Here is a 15717-nt window from a genome sequence, read left to right on the forward strand (position 1 = left end):
CACTGCCTGAGCGGGTGCGCCGGCGGCTTCCGGTGTGGGTGACGAGTGGTGGCCGAAGCAGGGGGACATCAAGGGACGCTCAGGCGGGGACCATGGCGGACGGCGGCTCGGAACGGGCTGATGGGCGCATCGTCAAGATGGAGGTGGACTACAGCGCCACGGTGGATCAGCGACTGCCCGAGTGCGAGAAGCTGGCCAAGGTGAGGGGAGGCCGGCTGGCTGTTGGCGGGCGCCAGGGGCTGAGTCACGGCGCCAAGCTTGCTTAGGCCTCAGGGGGCCTCCGGGCTGGAGCGCGCATCCCGCTGTTGTCTGTCCGGCCCGAGTTAGGCCTGCATAAGCAGGACATCCCCAGGTCTGCCCGACCAGGGAGACCCCGCAGCCGGAGTACCGGAGTACTTCCAGCTTCCCAGACCCTCCCCAGGACAGATGGTCACTTCATCCCCGTAGAAGTTGGGGCTCCAGTAGTATTTTTTGCCTTTTCGTGAATACCGTTTCAAGTTTTCTTTAGCAGTTCCTCAGGGTTTAAGGCGGCTTCAGCATTCACGGTAGATCAGAGAGTTTAGTTCTATTGCTCTTGCCGAATCAGTTTCTCTTGTTAAGTTGCGGACGGATCGTGGCGATGTGCTTGGCCTTTGGCCAGGAGAGAGGACGGGAAAGTGATAGTACGAAGGGGATTAATACAGGACCCCTGTCCTTAAGGAGTTCGTGTAGACAACGAATTAGACGAGTCGCACATGCTAGTGAGTGCCATACGAGTATGTAAGTTACTGAAAAACAGAAGGAAATTGTTCGTTCTTACTGGTGATTTAAAGAAGGATTTTTCATAGAAGGTGACGTTTGTATTAGATCTTGAAGAATAAGTAATATTGGAATGGGGAGGAGTCATCCTAGGAGCGGGAACTTCGCGAGTAAAGACAAATAGTCACAAAAGTGCAGAATAACATGATTAGCGGAGGTCTTGAACTGTACTTTAGCCCAACTGCTTAGAAATTTTACTTGATCCAACCATTTATCATGTCCCCACTGCTGTGTGTCAGGCAACTTTGTGTTTGTGTGTAAAGAAACCAAGGCTCAGAGTTGTCTGTCGATGGTTCCAGTTAGTAATAAGTGGAACCAGGGATTTAAACCTAGGTTTGCCTGATTGTTGCATCAGTTCCACTATAGGAGATTGTTAAGGATTATGCTCAGGCCTCCTTAAATTCTTTGATCAATCTAGCCACAGTCATTTATCGCAGTTCATCTGGGATGCGTTCATTAATAAGAATTTTTGTCTATTATGGAGCTTTCTATCTGAGTACATTAAAACAATAAATTCAGGGGCAGGAGGAGTGTCAAATAATACTTCACCTTTAGTTTTTAGAAAGAACCCTTTTAATGCTTCCCTTATTCCCCAAAAAAGAATGTAGTGGGCCTTTAGAAAAGTCAGGGATAGGAAAAGATGATGAAGTTGATAGACCTGTATTTCTTAGGTTCAGTACCCTAAGGGGAAGGGAACCATAGATTCATCTCTGAGCTTTTCAGCTGCTAGTGTAAAGAAACATCACCAGTTACATAGAGGTTGGAAAACTCAAGACAGCTCCAGAGCCGGCAGATAATTGCTGACATTTATCGAGTGCTTTCTGCAGTGCCAGGCGCTCTTCTAACTGTTTGTTTACACATATTAATTTATTTGATCCTCACCATAGCCCTGTGAGGTCCACATTATTATCATTCGTATTTCACAGACAGGAAAACAGTCTGGGGAAGTTAAGTCACACGCTCGAGAGTAAAGTGATGGATCCAGGATACAGACCCAGGCCCACTGACTCTAGAGTTTCTGCTCCCACTGAGCTGCCCTGCCCAGTGAGCAAAGTGTAGTGAAGAGCTGAACTTCTGAGCACCTGCACTGGGAAAGGGGGCAGAACTCTGCACCTGAGGTTCCGCTTTGCCAGTGGAGGGTGAAGGCCAAGCCTTGTCAACTCTTCTTACTTGTGGGAGTGACCAGAATGAGAGTTTTTGTATGAATTGCCTCTGTATTTAGAAACTGGACACTAAACTGTTTCGAAGCACTGTTTGAGGCAATACCACGTAGATCAAACAAAACATGTTCAGTCCAGAGTCAGCCCCAGAACCACCTCTTTGGAGTTAATAGATTGGTGGTGTCCATAAAGAAGAAGCTAATTGCTTTAAAGGAGTACAGCTATTCCTAAAACTAAGATGAGGGTGAAAGAAAACCTGCCCCTTTACCAGTCTCTTCTAATAGCCTACTGTGTGCAAGGCCTAGTCAGTGCTAGACATTGTGGAGAGTATAAAGATGAGTGGATAAAACTCTTGCTCTAATCGCTTCCAGGCTAGTAAGAAAAAAAAATCATGTTGCTGCTACAGCTGTTTTAGTGGTCAGTGTATGGCATTCATTTACAACATTGTGGTTATGTTCAAGATAGTTGACTAGATTTGCAAACCCAAATGCCAACTGATTTTTTTTTTAGGTATCAAATTGATGGAAATGTTTGAAGCCGGGAATGTGGGGACCTGTTAAACTTACAAAATTAGAGCCATTTTGGTTTTTCTTTTAAGCCACTGTGCCTGTTGAATTCAACAAGGTGTAGGTGTGAATTTTCTTTGTGGGGAGGTGGGGCAGGGGAAGAGGGCTGGGGCATGGAGGATAGAAGGTTTTTTTTTTTAATACAGACCACAGTTTTCAACTTTTGGATAAGATAGTTGTTTTAGTTTTTTTTAGGGTATGTTTCTCTGTTTTGCTTTTTATTCATCATTTTATATTCTAAGCATTCTGCTAATCATGAAAAAATACTTAAAGCACTGCATTTCTACATTGGAATGCATGGAATATTTTAACATACATTCTTTAATATAATTTTATTTATATATATTTTTGGCTATGCTGTGTCTTCGTAGCTGTGTGGGCTTTTCTTTTAGTTGCAGAGAGCAACGGTTACTCTCTAGTTGCAGGGTGCCGACTTCTCATTGCGATGGCTTCTTGCATGGGCTCTCGAGTCTGTGGGCTTTAGTGGTTGCGGCTCCTGGGCTCTGGAGCACAGGCTCAGTAGTAGCGGCTCATCGGCTTAGCTGCTCTGCGGCATGTGGGATCTTCCCAAATCAGGGATCACGGCCATGTCTGCTGCATTGGTAGGTGGATTCTTGACCACAGAGCCATCAGGGAAGCCCTAGCATACATTCTTTTGTTTTTCAATTTGAACCCATCAATAAAACTGAAGGAAGTTTTGTTATCTTCACTTCTGAGGAAACTAAGGTTCAGGTAGATTCAGTGGTTATCCAAGGTCTAGTGACTATATCGGAGAAGGCAATGGCAAGCCACTCCAGTACTCTTGCCTAGAAAATCCCATGGATGGAGGAGCCTGGTAGGTTGTAGTCTGTGGGGTCACTAAGGGTCGGACACGACTTCACTTTCACTTTCACACATTGGAGAAGGAAATGGCAACCCACTCCAGTGTTCTTGCCTGGAGAATCCCAGGGACGGGGGACCCTGGTGGGCTTCTGTCTATGGGGTCACACAGAGTCGGACACAACTGAAGTGACACAGCAGCAGCAGCAGAGAAGAGTTAGGTCGAACTGAGGTCTCCTGGCAACAGGTAACAAGTGTTCTTTATGCTGTGTCCCATGGCTTCTTTAAGAGACTATCACTTCTGTGTTTAAGACATTTTATAAATATGGAAGACAATTTAAGATAGAAGATTATGTGTGTAGAGAATAAGAATGTATCAGGTGAGAAAACCACATATAGCAGAAGCCTTCAAAAGTCCACCTGAAGTCTAAACCCAGGTGGTAAAATTGCCAAATCTAGGCCTTTTGTATCTCTTACAGTTGTGACCTAGTACAATTCTGTTTCTGTGTCCTAACACTCACCTGCAAGTAACAACAGTAACTAATAATGTCAGCTGTTATGTTGATGGTAACATACATACATTTGAATGTTCAGGCTTACCTTCATAGGTATTGCTTTAATCCTTACACTGACTCTCTGCAGTAGGAACTATTATTATGCTCATATCACTGAAGAGAAAATTGAGGGTCAGAGGGGGAAGGGGCTTGCCTGAAGTAAGACAGTGGTAGATCTGGAATTTCGAGTCAAGGAGATTGGCTGCAGAGCCTGCCCGGGTTTTTTGTTTGTTTTTGTTTTGTATTTTGGCCACTCAGGATCTTAGTTTCCCTGGATTGAACCCCTGCCCCCTGCAGTGGAAGCATGGAATCTTAACCACTGGACTGCCAGGGAAGTCACTGCAGAGCCTGTTTTAAACATTACATTCTACTGCTTCTGTGATTGCTGTTTGAGGACCCTGTGTCAGATTGGTGAGATAATAAAAGCAATACTAGTTTGTGATCATCGTTGTTGTTTCACTCTTGCATTCAGGGACTTAAAAATTAGTCTGGGAGGGCCTTTTCTGAACTATGGAGATATACTGTTTAACAGTTTTGACATGCAGAAGGTTCCCCTGCTACCCTCCCCCCTCCTGCTTTTGGATCACTATGTATTTGACACATGGTTATTTAGGGACTACTTGCATTCTTAAATATATCCTTTGTTTCTCCCTCCTCTTAATGTCTTTTCATTTCTTTTGGTCACCTGCAACTTCTTCTCATGGTTAATACTAAAAATAAAGAGGAGATGAAATGAGAAACAGTTTACTTGATTGTCAGTGGCTTGGACAAAAGACCCCTTCAAGAAATAGGTCATTTAAAAGTATTGGATTGGCATTTCACTTCAGTTATTCGTGGTTAACATTTTATTAGCCTTTTCTTATTTAGGTTGTTTAAGGAGTCATTAAAAGGTCAGGTCATTTAGGAGTTAAAGGACACAAACATGTAGAACATACAGATCCCCAGCATGTATTGATGTTGAACAAACTCCTTAGTCATTTACCTCACCAACAAGGATTATTTTAATGAGAAAAAGGAGTCATAAGAGTCACATGTTCTAACAAGTTGGTTTTGGTAGCTGTAACCATCTTGTTCCTCTGAGCTGAAAGGCAGCATGGAGGAGGTAGGATTGCAAGGACAACATGTGAATAGACAGGAAAAGGAGGAGGAAGATGTTCAGCCATAGGATTGAACGTGGAAGATGGGGTGAAAAGTGGGATGGTTTGAGAATTGGGAGTTGCATTTAATGAAATTGATGATAGTGTCCCTCAGCACTGAATTGTCAGCTATATAATTTGTCACATTCTACTTACTGTAACAGTAAGAATCAGGAATTGTAAGCCAAGATCAAATGAATAGTTCAGGTCAACGTCAGTTCATTCGACACATGCTATGTGCAAGTTGCTGCAAGGGATACAATCAAACAAGGGTATGTGTCCAACTCTTTAAGACCCCCGGGACTGTAGCCTGCTAGGCTCCTCTGTCCATGGGATTTTCCCGATCCAGGGACTGAACCTGAGTTTCCCATGTTCCTGCATTGGAAGGCAAATTCTTTACCACTGAGCCACATGGGAAGCCCCAATCAGACAGGTGTTAGTCACTGAGTTATGTCCGACTCTTTGCAACCCCATGAACGGTAGCCCACCAGGTTCCTCTGTCCATGGAATTCTCCAGGCAAGAATACTGAAATGGGTTGCCATTTCCTTCTGCAGGGGATCTTCCCAACCCAGGAATCGAACCCAGGTCTCCTGCTTTACAGACAGGTTCTTTACTGTCTGAGCCACCAGGGAAACCCCAATCAAACAAGGTCTAGCCCTAAAGGCAGAGAAGGCAATGGCAGGCCACTCCAGTACTCTTGCCTAGAAAATCCCATGGATGGAGGAGCCTGGTAGGCTGCAGTCCGTGGGGTCGCTAAGGGTCGGACACGACTGAGCGACTTCACTTTCACTTTCACACATTGGAGAGGGAAATGGCAACCCACTCCAGTGTTCTTGCCTGGAGAATCCCAGGGACGGGAGAGCCTGGTGGGCTGCCGTCAGTGGGGTCACACAGAGTTGGACACAACTGAAGTGACTTAGCAGCAGCAGCAGCAGCCCTAAAGGAACTTACAAAACACTTTGGAGACATGCATATTGATAACTGTGGTGCAAGGTGTAAAGGGATGCACCAGCATACCTACAGAAACACCACTGTAAGTTTGGGCAGGTGCAGAGCACCGAGTCACAGTGGTGAACAGTATAGACGTAGCCCCCTGCTCTTCCTTAGTACATTCTAGTGAAATTAGAAAGACGGTGACCATGAAGATGGAAAAGAGTTTGGGGTTATCAGTTGAAAAAAAATGCACAACCTTTAAGTTGAGAATTATGTCTTCATTTGGGGTATTACTGAGGACTGTCGCCCAGGAAGGCAGCCACTCAGATATCTCTGAGAGCCTGTTCCAGAAAAGATAAGGGAGGAGCCAGAATGCATAGGAGTTTTGGCTGGGGAAAAAAAGAAAATCAAACATGTTGTTGAACATCAAATGATTATTGCTAATCACCAAAGCAGACAGCTCAAGTTAATGATTTTAGAGTTTTTCTCTGTAGGGGAAGATGCAGGAATCTGAGCTTATTGAAATCATTCTTGTGATACGCTACCTTAACTATCTAGGGCCAGTGTCCTTTAGTTCAGGTAAGCGGCGGGCTTTGTCCACAGTCATTGCAGACCAGAACGTCAGTGGGCTGGAGTGTTAAAGGGGGTGCTGAGTGACTGCTGACTTCAGAGAGCAGCATCAAAGAGTGCCCTTCTGAGAAGGTGACAGTGACAAGAGGGTACAATTAATAAACAATATTTTGCATTTTAGCTATTCTTGCACTATGTTTTGTTGCCAAATAGTAACCATTTCCCTGTGGAAACTACAGTTGACCCTTGAACAATACAGGTTTAGATTCTTTGATTTTTATGATTTATTAGCCTTTAGCTTTGGAGAATTTATAGCCCTGTTCTTTGTTCTTCTGCTCTGATGGATGGAAACATTTAGCCAGCATTTATTGTGTACAGTAAATGTATATGAGCCTATATAGTTTTCAGAACTGGTGCTCCCCTTTGCATAGGAAACTGTTAAAATGTTAGTAATTGTATATGTTTCAGATTGAATTAATAAATTCATACAGTGGCTGTACAGTACATTTTCTGTGCTGCATGGAAAATTCATATGGAAAAGATGGAAACAATATTTTGAAAAGTTTAAACATTATTTGTGCCCTTAATTCAGAAGTTGTTTAGTTTCTTTCATCAATAAAAGAGTAGTACTCTGGCTTCCCTGGTGGCTTAGAGGTAAAGAATCCGCTTGCCAAGCAGGAGATGTGGTTTCCATCTCTGATCCAGGAAGATCCCACATTCCACAGAGCAACTAAGCCAGTAGACCACACCCCTTGAGCCTGTGCTTTAGAGCCTAGGAACCACGTGCCACAGCTACTGTTCGAGCACTCTAGAGCCCGTGCTCCGAGACAAGAGAAGCCATTGCAGTGAGAAGCCTGCTCGCTGCTACTAGAGAAAAGCCTGCACAGCAGCCGAGACCCAGCATAGCCAATAAAAGAAAAAAGGGGGTAGTACTCACTTATCATCTATGAATGTCATTAACATAAAAATAAATTTCCTTTACGGTTAGAAAAGCAGTTTATAAATGAAACCCTTCTCATTACTTGTAGTTTATTCAGTGTTATTAATGTCATTACCTTAAATAAATGCAGTCTCTGTGTTGTGGGTTCATCTTGTTTTTACCAAAATATGTGTTTCCTAATATGATGGCTTATTTTAGTCCTGGTGTATGATTATCTAGGTTTATATTATTTGAATTTTATTATTTTCGTTTCTTAATGTATGCCCCAGGGAGAATGTTTTGTTTTTACATGTGAGATAGAAGTTACTATCAGTTCATGACTTGGTATAGCATGCATACCAAGTGGGTATTACTTGTATTGGTATTACTTGGTATAGCATGCATTACCAAGTGGTAATCTCAGGTGGGCTTCATTTTCTTTAAGCACAGTTACTTTATCAGGGTTTCCTATCTTTTTACCACCAAATATCCTTTTTATTCTCCTCAGAACTCCATGTTTTAAAATATTTTTGATGAATTTAAGGCACAGGTGGCTGCCATTTAAGAGTCTCTGTTCAGAACAAGATAAACAGGTATTACCACTCTGAAGTGATGAATTAGAATCCAAAACAAAGATTTGTTGTTTTTCTTGGGTGTTAAATCATTGTTTTACTAGATTCCATTTCTCCTAGGCATTTTGAAATGTTAAAAATAGCTTGTAGGCCCCAAGTTGGGAACCACTGACTTCTGGAATCCTCTGGAGAAGCCCGCAATATCATGAGAGGGAGAAAAACAACAGTTGTGCAGGTGGTCTCTTTCCTCTAAAATAGACTATTGATTTTGTCTTTACTGTTTCAGAAATGCCACATGTTAGACTAAATTATTTGGCTTTGTGCTGGTGGTGGTATTTTTATTGTTCATTTCCCTTTTGTTTTAGGAAGGAAGACTTCAAGAAGTCATTGAAACCCTTCTCTCTTTGGAAAAACAGACCCGAACTGTGAGTAGATTATAATGAAAACCTCAATTGCCATTAATTTCATCTGACATTGTTCCATTAACTTTAAGTGTATTTTCATTCTCGCAGGCTTCTGATATGGTGTCCACATCCCGTATCTTGGTTGCAATAGTGAAGATGTGCTATGAGGCTAAAGAATGGGATTTACTTAATGAAAATATTATGCTTTTGTCAAAAAGACGGAGTCAGTTAAAACAAGTGAGTTCAAGATTGGTCAAAAACAAATACATTCAAATTTGAATAACGACATTTAGAAAAAGAAAACCTTTCTATGAATCTGTATTAAATCTAATAATGTTAAGTCAACATTACAACATTTAGAGAGTTTTAAAAAATTCTGTCCATATTCTCATGACAACTGCTTTTACTTTTTTTTCTTCTAGTTTCACATTTTTACAAAATTGCTTTGAGAGTGTTGATGCAGCTTTCTTCTAGTTTCATGCTCCTTCATAGTTGTTATTTTAAATGGTTGTGTTATAATCCGTCAAGTTGATTAATTATAATTAATCATGTCTTTTATTAGACGCTTAGTATTTATCTTATTTTTGAGGCAAGATATTCTGTTTACTTTTCTGCTACCTTTATATATGGTGAATATAACATTTTCCTGATGACAAGAGTCCTGATTAGTATTATCAATGGTTATACTGTGCCATTTAGAATCTAGATTAGGGGTTGGCAAACTATGGACCAAAGACCAAATTCTCACTGCCACCTTTGTAAATAAGTTTTGGGGGCCAGAGCCACACCCATCTGTCATGTATCTGTGGAGTTAACAAGACAGAGCGGAATTGTTGCTACAGAGACCCTTTGGCCCACAGAGTCTAAAATACTTACTGTGTAAATATTAATAAAAATATACAGAAGAGGTTAGCTGACCCCTGACCTAGATCATAGACTGTTAGAGCTGGAAAAAATATAGTCCAGCCTGCTTGTATTCCTTCTCTGGGAACTATGGGCAAGACATGCTATGCTTTTCAGTGTCACATTTTATTGGGGTGAGCGTGGCTGGCTGTGGCTCCTTCTCTCCACCCAGATGATGGAACTGTTGTTTTATCTTCTGCTTCTGCCACTGACTCTTTTTCATGGCTTCGTTGCTATCACGGCTGCTGTTAAATTGTGCTTTTCTCTTCCCCACACCTTTAGTTTGTTGCCACTTCGTCCATACTTTTCTTCTTGGCTGCAAGAAAACTACCAGCCTTCTGGTAGACATTGCCAGACATGCCTCTCTCACCTGTCCTTTTGTGTGATCAACTCACCAGTTGTAAAGGGGGGTAAAGTCTTTGTGACTGAGGTTTTCCTATCCTTTATTGATTTGTTACTGAGTATTCAGTACTTCTTAGCTAAGGGAGGGTTTTTTTTGGTATATAGGCATTTCAGTATATAGTTTTTTGGGAGACCAGATTTGACCACAGCACTTCCATAAATAAAATATTTATTTTTCCTGTGTGAGGAATGAATTTAACTTGTGAATGGATTTTATTATTTTAGGCCGTTGCAAAAATGGTTCAACAGTGCTGTACTTATGTTGAAGAAATCACAGACCTTCCCATCAAACTTCAATTAATTGATACTCTACGAATGGTTACAGAAGGAAAGGTGAGTTTTCTATTAGTATAACTCACAGTGAGATAAATACTGTCTTACCTGTATTCAGAGATACTTACGTATTTAAACATTTTATTTATGTATGTATTTTTGAGATGAAATATACAAAATGTCATCACCTTAATTTAACCCATATCTTTGTACATCTAGTGTCTTCCCACATGCCAGTGAATATAACTAGTGACACTCTTATCATATCCAGGTTTTTCTAGAAATTAGTCATCTTCTCCCAATTTACATTTGCTGATATTAAACATAAGGTTATTTCCTCACGTCGCCTAGATCTGCTTGAGAAATCTTTGGTTGGTGTAGCAGAGGTGTTGCAGTGTGAGGTTAGCTTTCAAAATTTCACTCTTTTCAAAATGCATCTGTATTTTTTTGATGCCTCCCCCCGACCCCAGCCCAGTCTGTATTTCTCTAAAAAGGGCAAGTATGAAATGGTGACTGTGGTAGATACATTTCTTTCTAGGTAGATTTTTGTGGTTTGAAGACAAAAACTTCATTTTATATCTAACTGATTACCTCTCTGACAGTTTAGTTCATTAAATGTTTATTGTGCAAGGTCCAAAATGGGTGGGACGCTATTTTTAATGTCAAAAGAAGTCAGTCATAGAAACAGTTACTGTGCTGGTCACGACAGAGCAGAGTGTCCCTGTAGCACAGAGGTGAGGATTGACTGGCTGAGGACCTCAGGATAGTCTCAGAGTTGATTGGCGGCTCACCTAGCTTTTTAAGAATGAATACTAATTCTGGGACTTGCATGGCGTCCAGTGGTGTCCATGCTTCCACTGCAAGGGGCACAAGTTCAATCCCTTGTCAGGGAACTAAGATCATCCCACACGCTGTGAAATGGCATCCAAAAAAGAATGAATACAAGTTCTACTGGGCCAGGATGTAGGGAGAAGGACATTTTAGATATAGGGGAAATTATATGCAGAAATAGCAAGTGAGAAATGCTTATTAGGAAACTGTAAGCATTTTGTTATCATTTGAGATAAGGTTTTGGGAGTGAGTGGGGAAAGGGGTGGTGGTAGAGAAAAAGAAAAGGGTGGCTAAGCAGGTCAGCAAGCACAAGCATGAAAGTTAGTCCCCTAGACTCTGTTAGGCTATAGTTATATTTTTAATGCTTCATTTGTTGGAAATTATAAACTGAACATTACATATAGCTATGAAAAATGCTAGTAACTTTTAATAGTTTACAAGATAAGATATTTCTAGAGAAAGTAGCCTTGCATTTAAACAAATCAGAATGAGAGTATTGGTTGAATTACAGTTATTGGACTGCCTGTGCTCTTTGCAGAGTGTTATTTTTCAAATAATCAATTGGTTTAAAGGTGTTTTCTGTGGCTGTGCCATTCTGTGGCACTGTCTTTTCTGTTTGGCCCTGTTATTTGTTAAGCACAGTGATTTCCCACTTAGGTTCTCAAATGGAAGCTGCAAAATATGGATAATGTTTTATAGAGATGGCTTCTTTAAAATTATGTGAGTGTGAAATGTAAAATGTTCATATGAGGAAAATAAGTGCATGACAGTTGCAGAGAAGTAGCTTGTTTGATGATAGTTCAGTTTTGCCTTTTCAATTTTAACATGTTTCTGTAGGAATTTGGATAATATGAATTTCTTGTATTTGTAGATTTATGTTGAAATTGAGCGTGCTCGGCTGACGAAAACGTTAGCCACAATAAAAGAACAAAACGGTGACGTCAAAGAGGCAGCCTCCATTTTACAAGAGTTACAGGTAAGGAGCTGCATTTTAGGGTATGTAAAATTTTCTATTCAATCAGCAGTATTTTCTTATAATTGCTTTTCTGGGCACCTTATTGCTTTTTTCTGAACCACCAAGATTAAAAGTGAGTACTATGGCGTGTGAGGTTATTCAAGCCGCTGAAAATTGTGTAATTATGGTCCCAACTACATTTAACTGTTTAAAAAGTTTTGAAGAAAAGTAAGATCAACAAATTAGTCTTAACTTTATGCTATTATTTGAACATTTTAATTCTCTTTTTAAAACTTAAACCAGTAATTCATGTATATCTCTCTGTGCCTTAGGAATTTACTGTTAATCATTGGCCTCATTTTTAATGAATATCTGATTGGTGGTTAGTTTCTAGGCTACTGAGTCAAAGGAGTTAAGTAACTATAGTCACTGTCCAGCAGTGGTTGAGTTTGGATTCACACTAATTCTGTTTGACTTCAAGTCGCCCCCCCCCCCCACACACACACATTTTTCTTTTCAATTAAGAGACTTTATTTTTTAAAGCAGTTTTAGGTTCACAGCAAAACTGAGTGGGAAATACAGAGATTCCCCAGGTATCCACTGCCTCACACCACACACTACCTCTGCTACTATCAGCATCCCAAATCAGAGTGGTACCTTAGTTATAGTCATTGACCCTGCATTGAAACATCATTATCACCCAGAGTGCATAGTTTTACATTAGGGTTTACTCTTGGTGTTGTACACTCTATAGATTTGACAAACATAATGACATGTCTCCACCATCGTATCGATAGGTCATACAGAATAGTTTCACTGCTCGTGAAAATCCTCGGCTCTGCCTATTTATCCTTTCCTTTCCCTAACCCTTGGAAACCACTGATCTTTTTATACTCTGCATAGTTTTGTCTTCAAACTGTTTTCCAAGCAGGAGAATTATATGCCTCATGATTCAACATCCCTTGTGAAGTATTTGTGCCCCCAAAATTAACCTCAATTATAAAAGGTTTAACTACCAGTTTTTAAGGTATACCAGGGACAGAGGAGCGAGTTAAATGATACCACAGGAATGCACTCCACAAACTCCAGACTCTAGGGAATTATAGGATGATTGACTTGATTTCTTCAGTGAATGAACTGCAAGGAAAAAAGAGACATAAGAAACATATCTACAGATTGCAAAGTATGAGCCTTATTTGGATTCTGAGTTGATTTAAAAAAATGAGACTATTGCAGAGCGACTAGATATTTAATGATACAAGAATTGTTATGTAAGAATTTTTTTCAAGGTTTATCTTTTAGAGATACCATATTGACATATTTATTTTTAATGTCTTGTCTGAGATTTGCTTCAAAGTAATTGACACAGAGAGAGTGAGTAAAGATGTGGAAATGAAACATTAATGGTTCACTGTGTGTGTGTGTTTATTTTCCTTGCTGCTGCTGCAAAGTCACTTCAGTCATGTCTGACTCTGTGTGACCCCATAGACAAAGGAGAATTAGTGTATGTAGAGTGCTTAGCACAGTGTTGAATAACTGTTATTAAAATTTACAAAGGAGAAGCAGTGAAATAAAAAAATTTTAGACCAAATTATAGTAATAACAATAGCCTTACTTCAGTCTACTTTGTAAAAGTGTCATTCCAGATTTTATAAATCATTTATAGTGCATGTGTGCCAGATATTAGGAACTTTTTCATAGTACTTGATATAATTGACTCTCTTGTATCGTGTATATCTACTTCTAAAACATCCATAAGGGATCACATTAGACTTGTTATCTGAATTTTAAAAAGACTGATGCCTCTTTTTTATGTAATGGTTTCAACTATTATATAGTTAGCTTAACAACTGACATCTTTTTCATATTTAGAATTGTCATTTCTTCATTATCCATTAGGAAAATGCAAATTAAAACCATGATGAGATACCGCTGCATGCCTATTCAGTTCAGTTCAGTTGCTCAGTCGTGTCCGACTCTTTGCAACCCCATGGACTGCAGCACGCCAGGCCTCCCTGTCCATCACCAACTCCCTAAGTTTACTCAAACTCATGTCCATTGAGTCGGTGATGCCATCCAACCATCTCATCCTCTGTTGTCCCCTTCTCCTCCCTCCTTCAATCTTTCCCAGCATCAGGGTCTATTAGAATAGCTAAAATTTAAAAAAAACTGACGGTACCAAGAGCTGGTGGCGATGCAGAGCAATTGGAATTCTCATAGACTGCTGATAAGAATGCAAAATGGTGCAGCCACTCTGGAAAACAGAGTGGAGGTTTCTTATAAAGTTAAACATACGTTTATTGTATAATCTAGCAAATCTATCCTTGGGTACCCAAGAGAAGGAAAAACTTACGTTCACAAAACTCTTTCACCAATGTTCAGGGTAGCTTTATTTATGATAGGCAAAAGATGGAATCAGCCCAGATGTTTTTCAGCAAGGGAATGGGTAAACTGGGGTTCATCTATGCAGTGGAATACTACTTAGTCATAGAAAGGAATGAACTGTTTGATTTACACAACAGCTTGAATGAATCTTATTTAAAGCATTATGCTGAGTAAACAAAGATAGTCTCAAAAGGTTGCATATTTGACATTCTTGAAAGGACAACTCTGTAGTGTTGGAGGACAGATCATTGGTTGTCAGGGGTTATGAGTAGGGGCAGTGTGTGACTGACTCAAGGGGGCACATCAGAGTTATTCAGGTGATGGAACTGTTCTAGGTTTTGATTGTAATGGTGACTGCAGAAATCTGTACATGTGTTAAAATTTATAGAACTTTACAGCACAAGGAAAACATCCATTTTACCGTGTAATGGAGGGATTGGGGGTGGGAGGAGACGGAGACGACAGAGAATGAGATGTCTGGATGGCATCACTGACTCGATGGACATGAGTTTGAATGAACTCCAGGAGTTGGTGATGGACAGGGAGGCCTGGCGTGCTGTGATTCATGGGGTCGCAAAGAGTCGGACACGACTGAGCGACTGAACTAAAAAAAAATCATAATCTTTTAAGAATTGTAATTTCCTGAAGGAAACTAACTTTTATATCATTAGCAGCACTCTCCCAATATGCATGAAGTTTATTATTATCAAGTGTGAATTTTTAATGTCTGTTTAACTTTGTTGCAATTGTAAACTATTACTAAACATTATAAACTTGGGGATTTACTCTGGTAGGTGGAAACCTATGGGTCAATGGAAAAGAAAGAGCGAGTGGAGTTTATTTTGGAGCAAATGCGGCTCTGCTTAGCGGTGAAGGATTACATTCGTACACAAATCATCAGCAAAAAAATTAACACCAAATTTTTCCAGGAAGAAAATACAGAGGTAAGTCTATCTCTTACTGTACGTTTACTTTGAAAATGTTTGGGGAAAAAACCCATAAACCCCATTTTGTCAATACTTTACAGAAATTAAAGTTGAAATACTATAACTTAATGATTCAACTGGATCAACATGAAGGATCTTATTTGTCTATTTGTAAGCACTACAGAGCAATCTATGATACACCCTGTATACAGGCAGAAAGTGAAAAGTGGCAACAGGTAAGAATATATTCTTTTTTTTTTAAGACAGAGTCTTAAACTTGATGTTGAAACTTATCAGGAAGAATTTGCATTTTTATTTATTTTGAAATAATTTTAACTTCAGTAATTACATGCAGTTGTGTGGTGCTGCTTTCTGTTCATTGTGTTGATAGTTCACTGTAACATTACTGATTCAGATGAATTGTGGCAGAACTCTATTTATGACCTTTGAAGAAATGTAGGCTTACTATTTAAGACATGTACAGCAGTGACCTTCTGAGGTCACAGATAAAGATCCAGCGTTACTTTGGAAAATTATTTTGCAAAACTTGTGAATAGTGTACATGTGGATTCTGCGTTTTTACTGCTAATTTGTTATAAGGACTTTTTCT

At 40.1% G+C, this 15717-nt stretch overlaps 1 protein-coding gene and 1 long non-coding RNA gene across 3 annotated transcripts in view; one reads left to right on the forward strand and one right to left on the reverse strand.

Moving 5' to 3' along the window:
- The window catches only part of PSMD12 (proteasome 26S subunit, non-ATPase 12), a 22873-nt gene continuing 7156 nt past the window's right edge, over positions 1 to 15717 (forward strand). Inside the window, exons 1-7 of one of the 2 annotated variants that reach the window (XM_088829231.1) lie at positions 1 to 200; positions 8394 to 8453; positions 8541 to 8669; positions 9963 to 10070; positions 11713 to 11817; positions 14976 to 15125; positions 15209 to 15343. In XM_088829231.1, coding sequence (XP_088685357.1) covers positions 93 to 200; positions 8394 to 8453; positions 8541 to 8669; positions 9963 to 10070; positions 11713 to 11817; positions 14976 to 15125; positions 15209 to 15343 — 795 coding nt within the window. In that variant the 5' untranslated portion in view covers positions 1 to 92. The remainder of the gene's footprint in view (positions 201 to 8393; positions 8454 to 8540; positions 8670 to 9962; positions 10071 to 11712; positions 11818 to 14975; positions 15126 to 15208; positions 15344 to 15717) is intronic. The other variant, XM_055408244.2, reaches the window with a different exon arrangement.
- LOC129544563 (uncharacterized) overlaps positions 12401 to 15717 on the reverse strand; it is a 16294-nt gene continuing 12977 nt past the window's right edge. The window contains exon 3 of the long non-coding RNA XR_008683476.2: positions 12401 to 12933. This is a non-coding gene — a long non-coding RNA (uncharacterized LOC129544563). The remainder of the gene's footprint in view (positions 12934 to 15717) is intronic.

Source organism: Moschus berezovskii, chromosome 20 (genome assembly GCF_049115385.1).
Source record: "Moschus berezovskii isolate FMDL1 chromosome 20, NW_MosBer_1.0, whole genome shotgun sequence".
Classification (NCBI taxonomy): domain Eukaryota; kingdom Metazoa; phylum Chordata; class Mammalia; order Artiodactyla; family Moschidae; genus Moschus; species Moschus berezovskii.